Source organism: Typopeltis vanoorti, chromosome 13, assembly GCF_054136105.1.
Source record: "Typopeltis vanoorti isolate ZY-2024b chromosome 13, IOZ_Tvanoo_1.0, whole genome shotgun sequence".
NCBI lineage: Eukaryota > Metazoa > Arthropoda > Arachnida > Uropygi > Thelyphonidae > Typopeltis > Typopeltis vanoorti.
The window spans coordinates 16,364,217-16,382,061 of record NC_143561.1 but is presented as its reverse complement, the minus strand read 5'-3'; the positions used below and the strand labels follow the sequence as shown (position 1 = coordinate 16,382,061).

Sequence of the window (17,845 nt, the reverse complement as noted above, 5' to 3'; positions counted from 1 at the left end):
AGATATGGAGGCTAGCTGCGATATATGCAGAGCAATCTGGTGAATAAACAGCTGTGGACTAACAGCGACTGAGCTATCAGGGCGTGGGGGAGCAGAACTGGCAACTCTGTTTCACTTAAAACTTCACAAAGCCCAATGACAACTCGGTGACATGGCGAGTAGTGCCCCCATTAAATAAGCACCTGCTGGGGTCACTGCCCATGACATTGGGAAGCAGCATTGTCAGTACTGACACATGGTTGAAGCCAAATGATGACAGAAAAGTTTGTGATCAGAGATTTGCAGATGGCAATATGATTATATTCTGTACGTCTGTAATACTGCAGAGCAGAAAGCAAACGGAGAAACTACTGCTCTACCTTATCTCCAGAACAACCACCATGGCGAGCAAATCCTTACAATTGGCCCCAAGCGTCCCTTAAATGGGACAGGGGTGCGAAGAATCTCCGGGCTCAAAATGGTGTCCACTTTTAAAATTGCAACTTGGAATGTCAGAACTCTGTATGAAGCTGGCAAATTAAGAAATGCCACAAGAGAAATGAAGAAGCTGGGCATCCAGATTTTGGGAATTTGCGAGACAAGATGGCCAGGATCTGGAAAGTGTCAACAAGATAATACAACAGTGTATTACTCTGGGAATAATGAGAACAAACATCGACATGGTGTAGCTGTAATAGTAGATGAAGAAATCAATAAATCAGTAATAAATTGGATTCCATTTTCTGAAAGGATAATGCTGTTACAACTTAAGGGAAACCCCGTTAACATAAATATCATCCAAGCTTATGCACCCACATCTGACAAAAGTGAAGAAGATGTTGAAGAGTTTTATGAACACCTAAAAGAGATTAAAAACCTAACAAAGAAACATGATATAAACATAGTGATGGGTGACTCAATGCAAAAGTGGGAAGAGGGGGTGATGGAGAAATTGTTGGCGAACACGGCTTAGGCACCAGAAACAACAGAGGAGATCGCCTAGTCCAGTTCTGTCAGGAAGAAGAGCTAACAATAGCAAATACCTGGTTTAAACTTCCACCCAGAAGACTGTACACCTGGAAATCGCCTCAAGATAACCAACATAACATTGTCAGAAATCAAATTGATTATGTACTGATAAATAAAAGATTCCACAGTAGTATAAAGAGTGCAAAGACTTATCCTGGAGCAGATATATCATCAGACCACAATCCCATAGTTGCAGAAGTACGTCTTAGATTAAAATCAGCTAAAAAATCACAAAAGAAGAAAAAGAAAATTGTTGTAGAAAAACTGAAAGACCCGAACATAAATAAAAGTGCCAAGACACAGCTTAACCTGCGATTACAACAGATTAACATAGAAGAAAATAAAAGTGTGGAATCTCTTTGGAATAGCTTAAAGAATGACATCGTAACAACAAGTATTGAAGAAGTAGGTTATGTGAATAATATAAAACAACAGGAATGGATGACAGATGAGATTCTTTCTCTTATTGATACAAGAAGAATGTACAAAAACAAAGACCTTGCCAGGTATACAGAAACACATAACATCATCAAGAAAAAAATAAAAGAAGCCAAGGAAAATTGGATGAAAAATTTATGTACTGAAATTGAACTGCTTCAGAAGAAACATGATAATTTCAATCTGTATAAGAAAATCAACGAAATTTCTGAAAAACTGAGGAAAAAGCAAATAGTGTCTCTAAGAGACGAAAATGGAAAAATAGTTCTAGAAGAAGAGAATAAAGCACAGATTTGGATAAAATATGTAACAGAACTTTTCAATGATACTAGACAGAAGCCTATAAATATAAAAGATAACATTCAAGGACCAGCAATCATGATATGTGAAATAGAGAATGCTATACGAACAAGTAAAACAGGAAAAGCCAGTGGACCAGATGGTGTGCAAACAGAATTTTTAAAATTAATAGAACCAGATAACATCAAACTTCTTGAAAAACTATTTAATAAAATATATGAAAGTGATGAATTTCCATCAGATTGGCTCAAATCTACATTTATCACTGTCCCAAAGAAACCCAAAGCGAATTCCTGTGGTGACTTCCGACTTATTAGTCTAATGAGCCAAACATTAAAAATATTTTCGAAAGTAATTCAGAATCGTATTTATAGAAAAAGTGAAGAAACTCTAAGTGAAACACAATTTGGCTTTCGGAATGGTTTTGGTACTATAGAGGCCCTTTTCTGTACCCAAATATTGATACAAAAATGCATAGAAAAACAGAAATTTGTCTTTGTGTTTCATAGATTTTGAAAAAGCATTCGACAAAGTCAGACACACTAACTTAATAGAAGTCCTTCAACAAATAAGGCTAGACGAACAAGACATAAGACTAATAACAAATCTGTATTGGAATCAGTCAGCTACCGTTCAATTAGACAACATTACCACCAGTGATATTAACATCAAAAGAGGAGTGAGACAAGGATGTGTGCTCTCACCACTCCTGTTCAACATATATGCAGAGGTAATCTTTAAAAGAGCATTGGAAGAATATTCAGAGGGAATCACAATAAATGGAAAGATTGTTAACAACCTTCGATATGCAGATGACACCGTGCTAATTGCAGATAATATTATGGATCTCCAAAAACTCATTGACAGAGTATACATAGAAAGCCAAAGAATGGGAATAAATATAAACATCAACAAGACAAAATACATGATCATCAGCAAACATCCAGCCTCATCAATGAAACTGACACTCAATGGGAAAAATATTGATCAAGTGTCAAGATATAAATATCTTGGTTGCTGGCTTAATGAACGGTGGGATCCAGAAATAGATATAAAGACAAGGATTGAAGTTGCACAGCAGTTCTTCATGAAAATGAGAACACTATTCTGCAATAAAGACCTAAACATGGAAGTCAGATGCCGAATGCTGAAATGCTACGTGTGGTCTATTCTGCTCTATGGAGTTGAAACATGGACATTGAAGGCGACAACCATCAAGAAAATCGAAGCCTTTGAGATGTGGCTATACAGAAGAATGCTAACGATATCATGGACAGAAAAAATTACCAATGAAGATGCCTTAAAATCCATTGGCAAAGCTAAACATCTTGTACAAATAATCAAGAAACGAAAGACATCATATCTTGGCCACATCATGAGAAACAGCAAATACCAACTTCTACAAACTATTTTGATAGGAAGAATTGGTGGCAAAGGAAACTAGAGGAAGAAAAAGAATATCATGGTTTGACAACATCAAGACGTGGACAGGAAAGAGCAGTGCACAACTGCTCAGATTAGCACAAGAGCGCAGTTTGTTCGCCAAGATGGTCGCTGACCTTCGATAGAAGATAGCACAATGATAAGAAGAAGAATCTTTAAAAAAATCCTTCATATTTTGCATAACATCGAATGCAATCTATCGGGACTTTCAAGCAAAGATGCTAATAAATTACACTTTGAAGTTGCTGAAGTTTACTCTTTAAAAGCAAATTACCTCCATATAATTCATCTACTGCTGAAACCTGTGTGCTTTTTCTTTAAGACAAAAGAATGATATATCTATTTTGAAAGCAGATAAAGGAAAAGCTGAAGAAGGTTATCTAGTAAGACCCATCGTGAATTGTATTGACTCTCCCACCTATAGAATTGCTAATTTTCTGTTACGTTTATTATCTGCCCATACTGGATAATCCAGATCGTTCATCAAGAATTCCACACATTTTCTTGAGAAAATCGAGGATATTCAAATACAAGAGTTGAATTTGTTAATCAGCTTTGACATTGTTTCTCTATTTACCAACATTCCGTTATCTGACACTTTTAATTTACTACATGACGATTACCCTCCTGTTATTGTGAGGATTTTTGAATTTGTTACAGAATCAGGATATTTCAGCTGGAAAAACAAGATCCGTAGACAAGTTGCACTGCTGTGGGTGGCCCTCTGTCTCCACCTTTGGCAAACTATTTTTTGGCCCATCTAGAAGATATCTTGTTCTCATCTATTCATCCCCAATCCTCTCATTGGTTCATTATGTTGATGATATCTTTGCTGTTTGGCCTCATTCTGAAAATGAACTTACCACTTTCTACAATGGATCAATAGCCTTCATCCACGCATTCAATTCACCATGGGGGAAAAAAGGCTGGTAGTTTTACCATTCTTGGACATCCTTCTTACGTGCACAGCCTCTGGTAATTTATCAGCCTGTGTTTATTGAAAACCTACCTTTACTGACAGATACATTCATCAAAAGTCTGCTCATCACACCTCTCAAAAAATTGGTGTTATCAAGTCTTTAACTAATAGAGCACATAACGTATGCTCCTCTCCCTCAAGCTTACAACAAGAACTACTTACTATCAAAACTGTAATGGAATTTAATGGTTACAACGCTAATCAAATCCAGCAGATAATTGACTCCTATATTCCAACATCTCGGGATTCTTTAACAGACTGGGGTTTCAATCCCTTATATTTCTGGTATCTCTGAACCAATTGGTAGAATTTTGAAGTATCACCCTATTCCCACATATTTTTCTATCAACAAAATTTCTCATCTATTGCATCCACCAATGACAAACTGTCACCTATATCATTAGCTGGTGTTTACCAGATACCTTATGAATGTAATATGACATACTTTGGGCAGACTTTTCTGTGGAAAAAAAGAATTAATGAACATCAATATTATATTGAATACATGAAACCTCAAAAGTCTGATCTGGCACAATGTAGTATTGACACTAAACACAATATCTGGTGGGATGAAGCTCATCTTCTCCATAGAAGTAGGTTTATATATTAACAGCTTTTCAAAGAAAGTTGCAGAGCCCTTTTATATTGGCCAAATCTGAATTGGAATGATTGACTCTCTCCCAAGAGTTTGGGAGATTCTTATTTTGTCCTAAGCTTTTTATGAGACTTTAAGGCTCTTTAGCTGTGGACTTCACAACCGTCTTGATAAGGTGGTTGGCCATATTCCTTTCAATACACCCATGTCTGTAGATGGGTGTATTCACGGGGCTGGTTTGCCTCTTCTTGGGGACGAAAAACCCAAGTTTCCGGGTGAAAAAATCTTCTACCTCTGAATGAGACCAGATAAAGGTTCCTCACGTCACAGACGGGAATCAAGCCCAGGTCTTTCCAACCAAAGGACTTTGTCTATACTGACTGAGCTACGGATGTTCTTATTATTTTATTATTATTATTATCAACACCCACCCGCCATGGAGTCAGAGACTCATTGTGGGAGGTACTCACTATTGCATACATTGCTCATCCAACTGCATCTTAAACTGATTCAATGTATGTCCACATCCACAACACACTCAGGCTATGCATTCCATTCACCAACCACTCTCCATGCAAAGAACCTGCTTCTTACTCATTTACTCACATCCTCCTTATACAGTTTCCAGCAATGGCCTCTTGTTCTATTCCTCTCTTCAATTCTATGAAAAATCTCTTCCATGTCTACCTGATAACAACCCCTGACCAGTTTATGTCTCAATCATATCCCCCCCCCCTTCCTCCTATTCATGAGGCTCTGCAACTTACATTCTCTCAATCTGTCCTCGTACTCCACATTCCAAAGACCACTACCTTTGTGAATCTTCTCTGTACCCTTTTCCAGCATATCCTTGTCACCATGAAAACCCGGCGACCAAATCTGTGCACAATAATTCATATGAGGCCTGATCAAGGCCTTATACAATGGAATCATAATCTCCACGTCATTGCCATTATTCGATGTGATGTCTTCACAACTTGTGCAGTGTGGCCCTCAATTTCAGGTCCTTGTCCACCATCACTCCTAGATCTCTCATCTCCTACTTCTGTTAAAGTTTCCCCACCAAGTGTATACTTTGCATCCCATCATTGCTTACCAAATCTCAAAACCTTACACTTGGCAACATTGAACCGATAGTTCCACTTACCTGCCCATTCATGCAATCTATTCAAGTCCTCTTGTAAGGCATTAACATCAGCCTGACTGTGCATTGCTCTCCCCAGTTTTGCATCATCTGCAAACAGCTGGATATCATTAGTTAAACCCGACCCAATATCATTAACATACAAATTGAACAACAATGACCCCAAAACTGATCCCTGTGGTACACCACTGGTGACCTTTCTCTTTCGAGATACTGCACCCCCATATACAACTTTCTGATACCTATCTGACAGCCAGTCGCTGATCCAACACAGAAGTTTGTTATCCAATCCCATCTCTTTCAATTTATTTATTTTATTTATTTATTTTATGTAACCGTCTAAAATATTTCTTAATAATGTTATTTATTAATATTAATTTCTAGCACATGCAACAGTTTTAAATTGGTAAACCATCGACTGCTGCATGTACCTTGTATTTACGTTTCTTTGATTTTGCTTGTTTCTATGCACTGATGATGTACTGTTATTTTCAGTACGAAATATCTATACTTTCATTTCATTAAAATGAATTACTTTGGTTATCATGTAACTTGCTGTTTTATAAATACATTAAAAAAAAAATGGCAAATAAACAAGAATTTTTATTGTGCTAGGTAGAAATGTGGCACCCTGTCAAATGCTAGGCGTTTAACAGGGTGCCACATGATAAGCCGATATTTAAGTTGCAGCATATGGGTTTAAATGTCAGGTTAGTCAAATGGATTCACGATTGGCTGTCTAATAGGTATCAGAGAGTTGTGTATGGTGGGGCAATATCAAGGAAGCAGAAGGTTACAAGTGAGGTTCCACAGGGCTCAGTACTGGGACCTGTATTGTTCAACCTTTATATTAATGACATTATCAATGGATTCCAAGGGGATATTCAGTTGTTTGTGGATGATGTGAAGCTGGGAAGGGGTATCAGCAATAGTGCAGATGTGCAAATTCAAACCCTGCAAGAGGATTTGAATAAACTAGACAGATGGGCAAATGAATGGGGTGTCGGTTTAATGCAGCAAAATATAAAGTCTTGAAGTTTGGGATCCATTGATAGGAGGATGCATACTCAATTGGAGGAGCTATACTGGAGAAAGTAGGAGAGACAAGAGATCTGGGGGGGGGTGATGATTGATAGGATAGGAATATTGCAGAGGTGGTGAAGGTAACCCAGAGGATTGCTGCAATACTGAGAAGGATGCTGACCTGCAGAGATAAAAGAGTTATCATTCCATTGTATAAGACCCTGATCAGACCACACTTGGACTATTGTTCTCAGATTTGATCCAGGATTTGAAGGGGATAAATTAAATGTCAAAAGGGTACAGAGGCAGATAACAAAGATGGTTTCAGGACTGTACAATGTCAGGTACGAGGATTGACTGAGGGAATGTGGACTGCAGAGTTTGGTGGATAGAAGAAGGAGAGGTGATATGATCGAGATTTTTTAACTGTTGAGAGGCAGTTACAGGGTAGACATTGGGGAGTTCTTTCACTTGGTGGAACGACAGGAATGAGCAATGACAAGGGGCCATCTCTGGAAGCTGTGAGCAATATTGTAGGATGGGGAATGTTTTTTTTTGTGTGGAGGGTCGTTGAACCGTGGAATGCATTGCCTGAGAGAGTGGTTGAGCAAGAACGGTCAATGAGTTCAAGGAGTGGTATGATAAACTTTGTGTTTCCTAAGAACAACCTCCCACGATGAGTCTTTTGACTCCATGGAGACCTGGATAATAATAGAAACAACAGTTTGTATGTAATTTCCTGTATGCAATTTTTATAGTTATTGCAGTTGTAAAACTATTAAAAATTGGCATTCCAAATGGCTCTTTCCAAGAATTGCCATTTCTTTAGTTAGACACAAGGAAATAGTTAAAATACTCAACTTTAATTCCTCTTAATATGGAACAGAACAAGTAACACTGAAGAACATATTAAATTAGACAATACACATAATACATTATGTTACATATATGATGAACCTACAAAACATGTAACACACATACATACATACGTGCATACACGTTAATATTGTGCCTTTTTAACAAGTTCATTTAGATAGCCAATTTGTTGTTGTTAATTTCTTTTACTGAAATAATATCCTTGATTAACAGTTATAAAATTTAAAGTTTTGCCATTCCCATCTTAGCAAATATTGAATATATGGCCAAAATTTGGAAAAGATCTATTTAAAAATTGTTTCCTTCAAAATTACATATTTCTTTTAGGAAATCATTTAGGCCTCTTGCTTCTTATATAATGTAACTGTTATTTTTTTTGGAAAGTCATTTTGTCATCTGTTCCAGAATCAGATTTCATTAGTTACACTAAGTCGAAATTGACATTTTTCTACATGATTTCATGTAATTACATTGGAATCTGGATTTTGGAATTACAGTAACAACAAGATGAATTCTCAAAGGTTTGTTCACGCTTACTCTTTGTTTTTATTTCGTTTGTGAAAATCCCACTTGTGAAAGAGTGGAAAAACTATGCATGCTATACACAGTCTTGCCATAAATACTGTTACAACTACTGCAAACTCCCACAATACCCACAGAATTGCATGAGCGCATTTTCATTAGTTGCGCTGCATACACCCAACATTCGCATGTTTATCAGTAAAGAGAGAGAGGTCTAGCTGTACATTTAACATGCATTGGGGAGATTATGAGCACCTCGTAGCTGTAATAGCACTTCATAAGGTTGGGATACAACCACCTGTTATTTTCAACATGATAAAAACACTTGGGATCAGTACGATGTTTATGTATCGGACTATTAAACATTATAACGACACAAAAGCTAATGTCTTTTGTGAAGAACAGAAGCTAACACAACAGCTTGTGAGGACTGTGAAGCTATGCCTCTGCTGTAATCCTGTTAGAACACAGAAAGTGATGGCATGAGAGATGAACATTTTGCTGAGAACAATGTCACATGTACTAACTGATGCCCTGAGGATGAGATTCTATCATCGTATAAGTAGATTTTTGCCATTTAAGAGTTGTTAAACCACCAAAATGATTGGGTATATGCCCCAGATGGTCGCATTGCAACCAGGATTCAGAGAAGTATCACCTCACATCAGTGATGGTTTGGTGGGGGAAAACATATCAGGTGGTATTCAAGTTGCATTACTGTGAGAAAGGGGTTAAAACCTCTTCCAAAGTGTATCAAGATAGTGTGCTGGAACCTCTGGTATGGTCCCTGAATAACATCTTGTTTCACGGTAGGCAGTGGACCTTCCAACAGGACTCAGCCCCTACACACAAGGTGAGGACCACACAACAATGATTGGAGGTGAATGTGACCAACTACATATCACCATCTGATTGGCCATCTGTCTGTCTGGAAGTCTCGATTTGAATCTGTTGGACTTCAAATTGTGGTTGGAGCTTGAGAGATTAGCCTGTAAGGAACAACACCCTAGCGATGCGGGGATGTTGTTCCTTACAGGCTTCTCACCAGCCACATGGATTTGGGGCATGCAGAGGCAGCATTTCCATTGGATGTTGTGTGTGCTGGCATCGATATGTGGCCTCACAGACTTTGGACATGCATGAAAGCAAAAGGGAGACATTTTGAACATTGCGTGCTGTTATATTATACATTATACATGTGGTTTGTATGTGATGAAAGCTGTAAATGATTTACTGATAGTTTAAAGGTTTATGCACTGTTCAAGTTGTAACAGTATTTATGGCTAGCTTAGGTAGCATACCATAATCAAATTCCTGCCATGTACCCTCAAGAGGTGTACAGGATATGACAGTACTACATGAAAAAATTACATCATTACTAACTTCCTATCTACAATTTTCCTCCAAATCAGTCTGTTACTTGTCAAGACTCCAACATTATTAGATCTTATATTTCTATCGTCTAAGGCACTTTGTACCGTATCAATCCACCTATATCTTGGTCTTCCTCTGGGTCGTTTTCCTGCCAACCTGGCAGAGAACACTTGTTTTGCTAATCTTTCCTCTCCCGTTCTATTTAAGTGACCATACCACCTGAGATTAGCTCTGCTAACCCATTCCTGGATGCTGACAATGTCAAGTTCTTTCCTGATATCCTCATTTTTAATATGATATTGCCATTGATGCCATCTGTTCACGCCTCTAATCTTTCTCAGGACTCTCATATCTGCGGTCTCTAGTCTTTGGTCAAGTGTTTTACTTCTGACCCAGCTCTCAGATCCATAAGTTAAAACTGGTTTGAACACTGTCTTGTATACAGCTAATTTAGTGTTCTGACTAATTTCTCTCTTATTCCATATGAATTTATTCAATTGACTTCCCACCATACCAGCTTTGCTGATTCTGTTGTCTATTTCTATATTTAATTTACCATCTTCAGTAAAAATCATGCCCAAGTAGCTGAAATGTTTTACTTGTTCCACAGCTTCTCCATTCACAACACAGTTGACATTTTCAATGATTCTGCCTATTTTCATTGTCTTTGTCTTTTTATTGCTGACCTTCATACCATATCTATTACAGGAGCTATTCAATTTAGTCAGAGAATCTTGCAGACTTGTAGCGGATTTATTTAGAAGTATAACATCATCCGCATAAAGCAAAGAGCTGACATTAACATCTCCAATTTTGATATCACATTTAATACCACTTTCCTTCATAATGTGATCCATATACATAATGAACAACAGAGGGGGGGGGGGGATAATGTACATCCTTGTCTCACACCAGCTTTAACATTAAACCATCTTCCTGTACTTCCTTCAATTCTAACTGCTGACTTACAACTCAAATAAAGACTAAGTATTGCTTGATATAATGCCCCATTGACACCATATAACTGCAGCATATTGAATAGCTTCTCTCTTGGCACCTTGTCATATGCCTTTTCCAAATCGACAAAACTTAAATACAGATCTTTGTTATATTCCCATGCTTTCTCGACTATTTGTCGTAAAGTGAAGATCTGATCCTGACAGCCTCTATTTGGCCTGAATCCAGCTTGTTCTTCACCAAGCTTTTCTTCCACAATTCTTCTCAACCGTTTCTCAAGTATACTTGCATAGATCTTGCCAGGAACACTCAGTAGGGAAATACCTCTGTAATTCTCACATTCAGTTTTATTTCCCTTTTTATATATGGGTACTATGAGAGCTCTACTCCAATCATCGGGAATTCGTCCCTCTGTCCAGGCTTTCTGAACTATGCAGTGCAGCCACTGTAAGACTATGACTGGAAAACCACCAGCTGTCTACGTGGTATGAACGGAAATTCAAGTCAGCCTGTGAGATTATCAGCAACCATCCCAATCTGAACAACAGTGATGGTCTAAAAATCCCAAACATATAGAAGGTATATATTCGGCCTTCCTCACCAAGAACAACTATAAACAGGACTGTAGAAAATCCAGTATTGTAAATCAAAAATAAGAATTGTAATACTAAAAATAGGACACCAATTGTTTCTGAAAGAAAACCATCTGAAAGAATGTTTATTCCTGTCATTGTAAAAATAGAATTTAGCTTGATGTAAAAATTTATTTTTTATTTTATTTTATTTTATTTTTTTAATTTAATTTTTATTTATATTTTTTTTCCACCAGAGGTCATGCCAGTAGAATAACATGTGATCAAATCATTGTTTCTCTAGCTTACAGTTAATGATGTAACTCAGCTTGTCCTGTATATTTATGTACGCTCCAGATGATGATCTTGATGTGAAGATCGAAACGTTGGGATAATAAAAAGAGGTTTTTTAACACGGTCGTAAATTCCATAAAATTTTTAAAATGAATGCTGATTACCGTGTAACCCTAAAAGAAAGGATATCTGCTTTGTCTTTAAATCAAAGACAAAGCAGATATTTGATTTAAATTTGATCTTTGATTTAAAGACAAAGCAGATATCATTTATATCCCCTACTTATACATATTTATCTTTACTTTAAACTAGTCGTGGCTTTATTATAAATCCTGCAACTTCTATCTTATGCAGGTTCGAATTTTTTAAGATGTATTTCTACTATTTCTTATACTCTTGTACTCAAAATATAGCCTAACTAGCGCAGTTGTAAAACAAATATATTTGTTAGACTATAGAGTGTGAGAAATAAGAAATAGTAGAAATACATACGTGGCAGCAGCTGATAGTAAAGGCAGTCGACCATTCATGATAATTAAGTAAAGAGAAAACAAAGATAAAGCAGGGTAGTGGAAGTATGAAAAATAGAATACAGAACGTAGTATAACAAAATGTGTGCAGTCCACTACATTATAACAACAGTAAAGTTAAACATTAAGTAAACTTCATAATGAAGTTTACTTAATATTTGGGAATTCTGTTTCTTGATCACTTCCCTCTCACACTTCATGTTATTTTAAGTTGTACACCAGAATATCATGAAATAGTGTTATATCTTGTCATTAATTTGTAATTTATGATTTATTCATGCATTCACTCTAAGAATTGTATTTTTACATTGAAGGAAAGGAAAGGCTCTGTTTGAAAAATATGCAGCACCTCTCTTGTATCTAGCTGGAATGAAAGTTAGTGTTGTTCAGGTAAGAAAATTATGGACATTATGACTAAAACTAGTGTTTCTAAATATATAAATACAAATCAGTATTATGTATGAAGCAGGTAGTATTAATTTAATTCACTTTTTTAGTCTGAATCTTACCCATAAAAGATTGTAAACCTATAATACATTAGTTTGGTGAGGTGGCAAAATTATCCATGAGCTTAACTTTAGAGATCAAATATGGAACTGTTTCAAGTCACTTCAGACCTCTAATAAGCAGAGTAATGGTCTCATATCAAGTGATATAAATCATCTGCCACTTAAAGACTTCCACAAACATCTATGATACTGTGAGATTTGAACCCACAGCCTGTTGGTTGGAGAGTGGGTGTACTATTTACTCACCCAATCAGGCTGGCAACCACAAAATCAGTGTTAGTGAAATGTCTCAGTGGCCACATGAAATGGCACATTTGGCTTCCTGTGATGAGTCTCTGACTTGTCAGATAATAATTGTAATAAATACAGAATCAGAAGTACTCAATATTAATATGGTTGGTTTACTTACTGATTATGTATTAGAGTGAACCTGCTGGGAGCAGAGAAGTATTATGTTGTGGTGCAAATTTTACCATAGTGATTTTAGTGAAAAAAAAGGCTGGTCCATTTTGTTTCTAGGAAAGAAATAAAATACCCAAGAAGGTATTGGAATTACTTTCACTAACTTTGGCTTCTTGAACTCGTTATACCAAGCTTTAGCAGGTCTGTTGAGATCATTATTCCTCACCATAGGAGCACATATAATAGGTTCTTAAATTACTCCTCCCCCACATGCATTCAAGAGTTGAATAGTTAAGAACCAAACTAGATCTTTTTTGTCACCTCATTCTTTCATATTTAATATTGTATTATTTCAAAGAAAATTTTCGGACATGAGATATTACTTATCTTCATTTTAGACTTATATACTGATAGAAAGTGTAAATCAAATTCATATTGATGAGGATGAAGATGCAAATTCTGTTGAACATAATTCTATTAAAAAGTGAGTAAAAACAGTGGAGTGGGGGGGGGGGGAGGAAATCCAAATAAACTAGTAATCAAGAGCATCTGGAATTTGCACTTCTGCAGCACACACTATTATTTGAAAACCAAAAAAAAAGAATGGCTAATAAATACTCAATATTTTAGAGCCAAGACAACATGATCTACTGAAATTTGCAGAGAAAACTTGTAGCTAAGGTGAGTAAATGCAGGATATGGTAGTCAACATTATACAAAGGAAATGGCAGGACTCATACACTGATGACAGAACACAAATGATTAACAGGAAATATGTGTTTGCAACTAGTATAAATTGGAGGAATATGATGATCCCAAGTCCAGTGCAACTATGTTCGGGTAAAATGGCTGTGAGAACTGATGGAGTTTGAAAGAGGCATTGTAATAGGTTAGGGGGGAGGGGGGACAGAAAGGACAATCCAAATAAACTAGTAAAATTTATTTGGATTTAAAGAAAGGAAATATGTGTTTGCAGCTAGTATAAATTGGAGGAATATGATGATCCCAAGTTCAGTGCGACTGTGTTCGGGTGGCTGCAAGAACGGATGAAGCCTGAAAGAGGCATTGTAATAGGATGCCATAATGCAGGCCTATTTATTTGGCAAATTGGGCCATCCCAGGTCAACAATCAGTGATACCATACTGAGATGAATGTAAGTGCTACCTGCAGTAGACGACTTACCACACTCACTGAATGTAGCCGTAGGGTGCTATGAAGGATAATATGCAAAAACTGGCATTCATTGGCCGATATATTGAATGAAGAGTTCTGAGCATCATTTGGAACATGAATCTGCACAAAAACATTGAGAATCGAGGCTCACAACATGGGTTTCCATGGTAGAACCAATGTGCAAGCCCCCACATTACCCAAACTAACATGCAGTCATTATGTTATCATGTTATTTGCACCACTTAAGATGACTTAAGTGGTGCAAAGAGCATGTACAGTGGGATGTGGAAGCTTGGAAAGCTGTGTTATGGAGCAATAAATCATGTTACACCTTCTACTGAGCAGATGGGCAGGTGTGGCGGATGTCCAGTGAATGTCTCTTACCAGACTACATAACCCCCAACTATGAAATTCAGAGGTAGTGGTGGTGGTGGTATTGTCCTATTTTTCTTGTTTTGCCTCAGACCTGTGTTTGTGGTGCCACGAACATTGAACTCCGAGAGATATTTGAACATTCTGCATAATGCAGTGCTTCCTACTTTGTGGTGTTTCTACAGAACTGCCCATTATCTCTTTCAGCACAACAATGCATTGTGTCATAAAGCTGCTGCTTTAACTGCATGGTTAGTTTGTGGACACAGACATCACCACACTTGACCGGCTTCCACAGAGCCCTGATCTGAGCCCTATTAAACATCTGTGGTATGAACTGGAGCGTTGAGTGAGGATGAGGGACATCTGCCCCATAGCAGTCCAGGACCTCATTACATGATTACAGGAAAAATGATCCAAAATTTCCATTGATTGCTATCATATGCTCCCATAGGATTGCTGCAGTCATCACAGTTAAAGGAGGTCGTACATCTTATTAAGTTGGGTGCCATAGTTGTTTGTTCCTCACACCATGGTGTCTGTTGACTTCTTTCCAAGCAGTGTCTAAGAGAAATAGAAGAGTATGAAATTTTAAATGTGAATATACAGAATTAATTTTTAATTTTGAAATGTTACAGCTTAATATCACTTACTTGAAATCTTCATAATGAACCTAATATGTTTGGTCTGTATTATGAAAATCAAAAATAACTTGAAACTTTGGCAATCAGTCAACTTTATTATTTTATTTGTGGTTACAAAACAGAGGCAAAGATGGACAAGTGAGGAACAGCTAACCTGTATTAGTTAGCTTAAGGGGAAAAGTGATTTTCACAGTAAATGGAAACGAGTCAGCTTCCTAATTGGACAAAGACCTAAATGATATACAGCTGACATAAGTTGATATTGTTCTTTTAAACTATAAATTAAAGAACATGTGATACAACATACTGTATATTTTAAATTCAGAATTTAATTAAAAGTAATGTACTTTTTGTAGGTTCTAGCTCATTTTGTGATTGAAAGTTAGTCTTTATCCATAAGGTAAAAAAAAAAATTCTAAATTATTGTTTGATAACAACTACACAGACCTTAATTCCTTTCCTAAATGTTTCACATGCATAATTTTGAAGGAAGGAAAAGACTACTCAAGATAAACTAGTATGCAGTAGTATACAGATTTCCGATTGGTACAATTTTATAATGCCCATTACTGTGTGAGGGGGGAAAAAATCAGTAATAAGTTGAATATAGTTCAATATAGTGCATGTCTTCTATATTGTATATTAATGTGCTCTTGGTGATTGTAATCACTGAACAAGGAAGAAAAAGTAATATTGCTTTAAAGCAGTATGTTTTAAATTTGAACATTTAATTATTTTCTTTTATTTGTTAGAATATAATTTTTTTTTCCAGACAGATAGAGAAGGACAAGCAAAAGATTTTATGGAGATAATGGAAAAAACAGATGCTGTTGTTATTGCTGGAGGAAACGGCACTCTTCATGAAGTTTGTTATTTTTATGATTTTCATATAAAGTATGATGTGCACCTGTTAATAGTGTTGCTTAAGTCATTTTTATTTGTTTGTGTAATTAACAAAAATATTATTTTTTGTATGCTGTACCAGATTAGGTCAGATTATATGACCTTTTATAATGTGTTATAATGTTATAACTTCTCTGTTATAATGTGCTAAGTTTACAATTTTTGTACAGGTAAGTTTAATATGCAAGTCCCGTATTTTTAATATGGGAGTTGCATATTAAAAATAAAAATTTACATAACAGCACATTAGAAGACAAGAAGATTGTAAGAATGTAGCACATTGTGCTAGTAGTGGTCAAAGCAGTTTTAAAATTTGCTAGCTTTGGAAGGGAACAATAAGTCGAAGACCTCCACATGGCTTGTAAAGAGAAAGAGAATGACTGGAGCATCTGTCTATTTTCCAGTCCTCACCTTCATGTAGTATTTCCAGAGACAAATAGCTCACTCTCATGGTTTTCACATGTTCACAGGGCTTAAAAATAAGACGGAGAAGTCTAGAAACTCTGTCGGGGGGAAAATATTGATAAAGAGAACAGAAATTAATTTCTTTGATTAAAGAAATCAAAAAGCCTGGTGAATATTAAATAATCACAGTTAAACATGCATGTGCCCCTCCCAGTGACTTAAAACAATTATTACATATTCACAAATCCACTATTTGTGAATCCACTATAGTAAATATTGTAATAGTCAGTCTTAAACCTTGAAGAGGAGGAAGAATTATCCTAGAATTTGTCCTTGACTAGAGATACAGCAGTTGCTATTTTGTGCATAGTTATCTTTTATCTGTGGTTGTTGTTGTTGGGGGGAGGAAACAGTAGTGCTTTTGTTTGCTTTGTTATGTGACTTACTAAAGATTGTAAACCTGTAGTACATTAGTACCATGGATAGACTAAGGTTTTATTTTGATAATATTTATAATTTTTTTTACATTTTTATAATATTTATAATTATTTATTTTTATTTTTGCTTTTCCAGGAAAGTAGATACACCATCCACTCAGTTAACCAGTCTAACAGTTATTATGTTATATTCCAATTAATTCCTATGTTTTTGATATAAATTAAAATTTCATAACAGAATGATGCTGTAACATCATTCTGTAAAAATGGCTTAGTGATAATAATGCATGTTTCATCAGCTACAACAGTTGGATGAAAGCTAGAATCTTTAAAAAACAGCATTTTATTATCAATTGTAATATTGGTAATAAATTATTTATGCTACTGTTTCATTAGCCACAATGGCTAACATATTCAGGCTAACATAAAGAGCATACAATATGCAATATTCTCATATAGATGTGGTGGAGGTTTCATCCCCAAAAACATGGGAATGAACACAAACAATTTACATATTTAGCAGGCAATGCAGATAAGATAGGATTAATTGTCCAATTATAAGCAGTGAGCAGATTTTCTAAGAAGCCGAGTCACTTGACTGTGACATGGCCATTGAGCTTAACAAGAAAAGAAAAGGAAAATGTATGGATGTAATGTGTGGCATGACGGATGCAACTCTAATAGATGATGAAAGCAACAATATGAACTCTAATGGTAAATATTAGAATTTAAAAAAATATCATTTTAAATGTTCTTCTTTTGGATAACTATTTTCCACTTTCTTTAGATAGGTATACAATTATTCATGTTGAAATTTGGTTGAATATATGCTTCATGAGACTTTAAACAATCTCTCAACTTTGAAAGAACTATGATGAAGCAACATGGTAGGATTTGTTAATGTTGGAGAAATTGAATGCAATTCATGTGTACTTTCCTCTTCT

General features: G+C 36.1%; 1 protein-coding gene across 2 annotated transcripts in view; it reads left to right on the top strand.

Annotated features, from left to right (window-relative positions):
• The window catches only part of Mulk (acylglycerol kinase-like protein Mulk), a 182,859-nt gene that overhangs the window by 61,252 nt on the left and 103,762 nt on the right, over window positions 1-17,845 (top strand). For both annotated transcript variants that reach the window (XM_090402840.1, XM_090402841.1), the window contains exons 5-6: window positions 12,370-12,445; window positions 15,929-16,021. In XM_090402840.1, coding sequence (XP_090258966.1) covers window positions 12,370-12,445; window positions 15,929-16,021 — 169 coding nt within the window. The remainder of the gene's footprint in view (window positions 1-12,369; window positions 12,446-15,928; window positions 16,022-17,845) is intronic.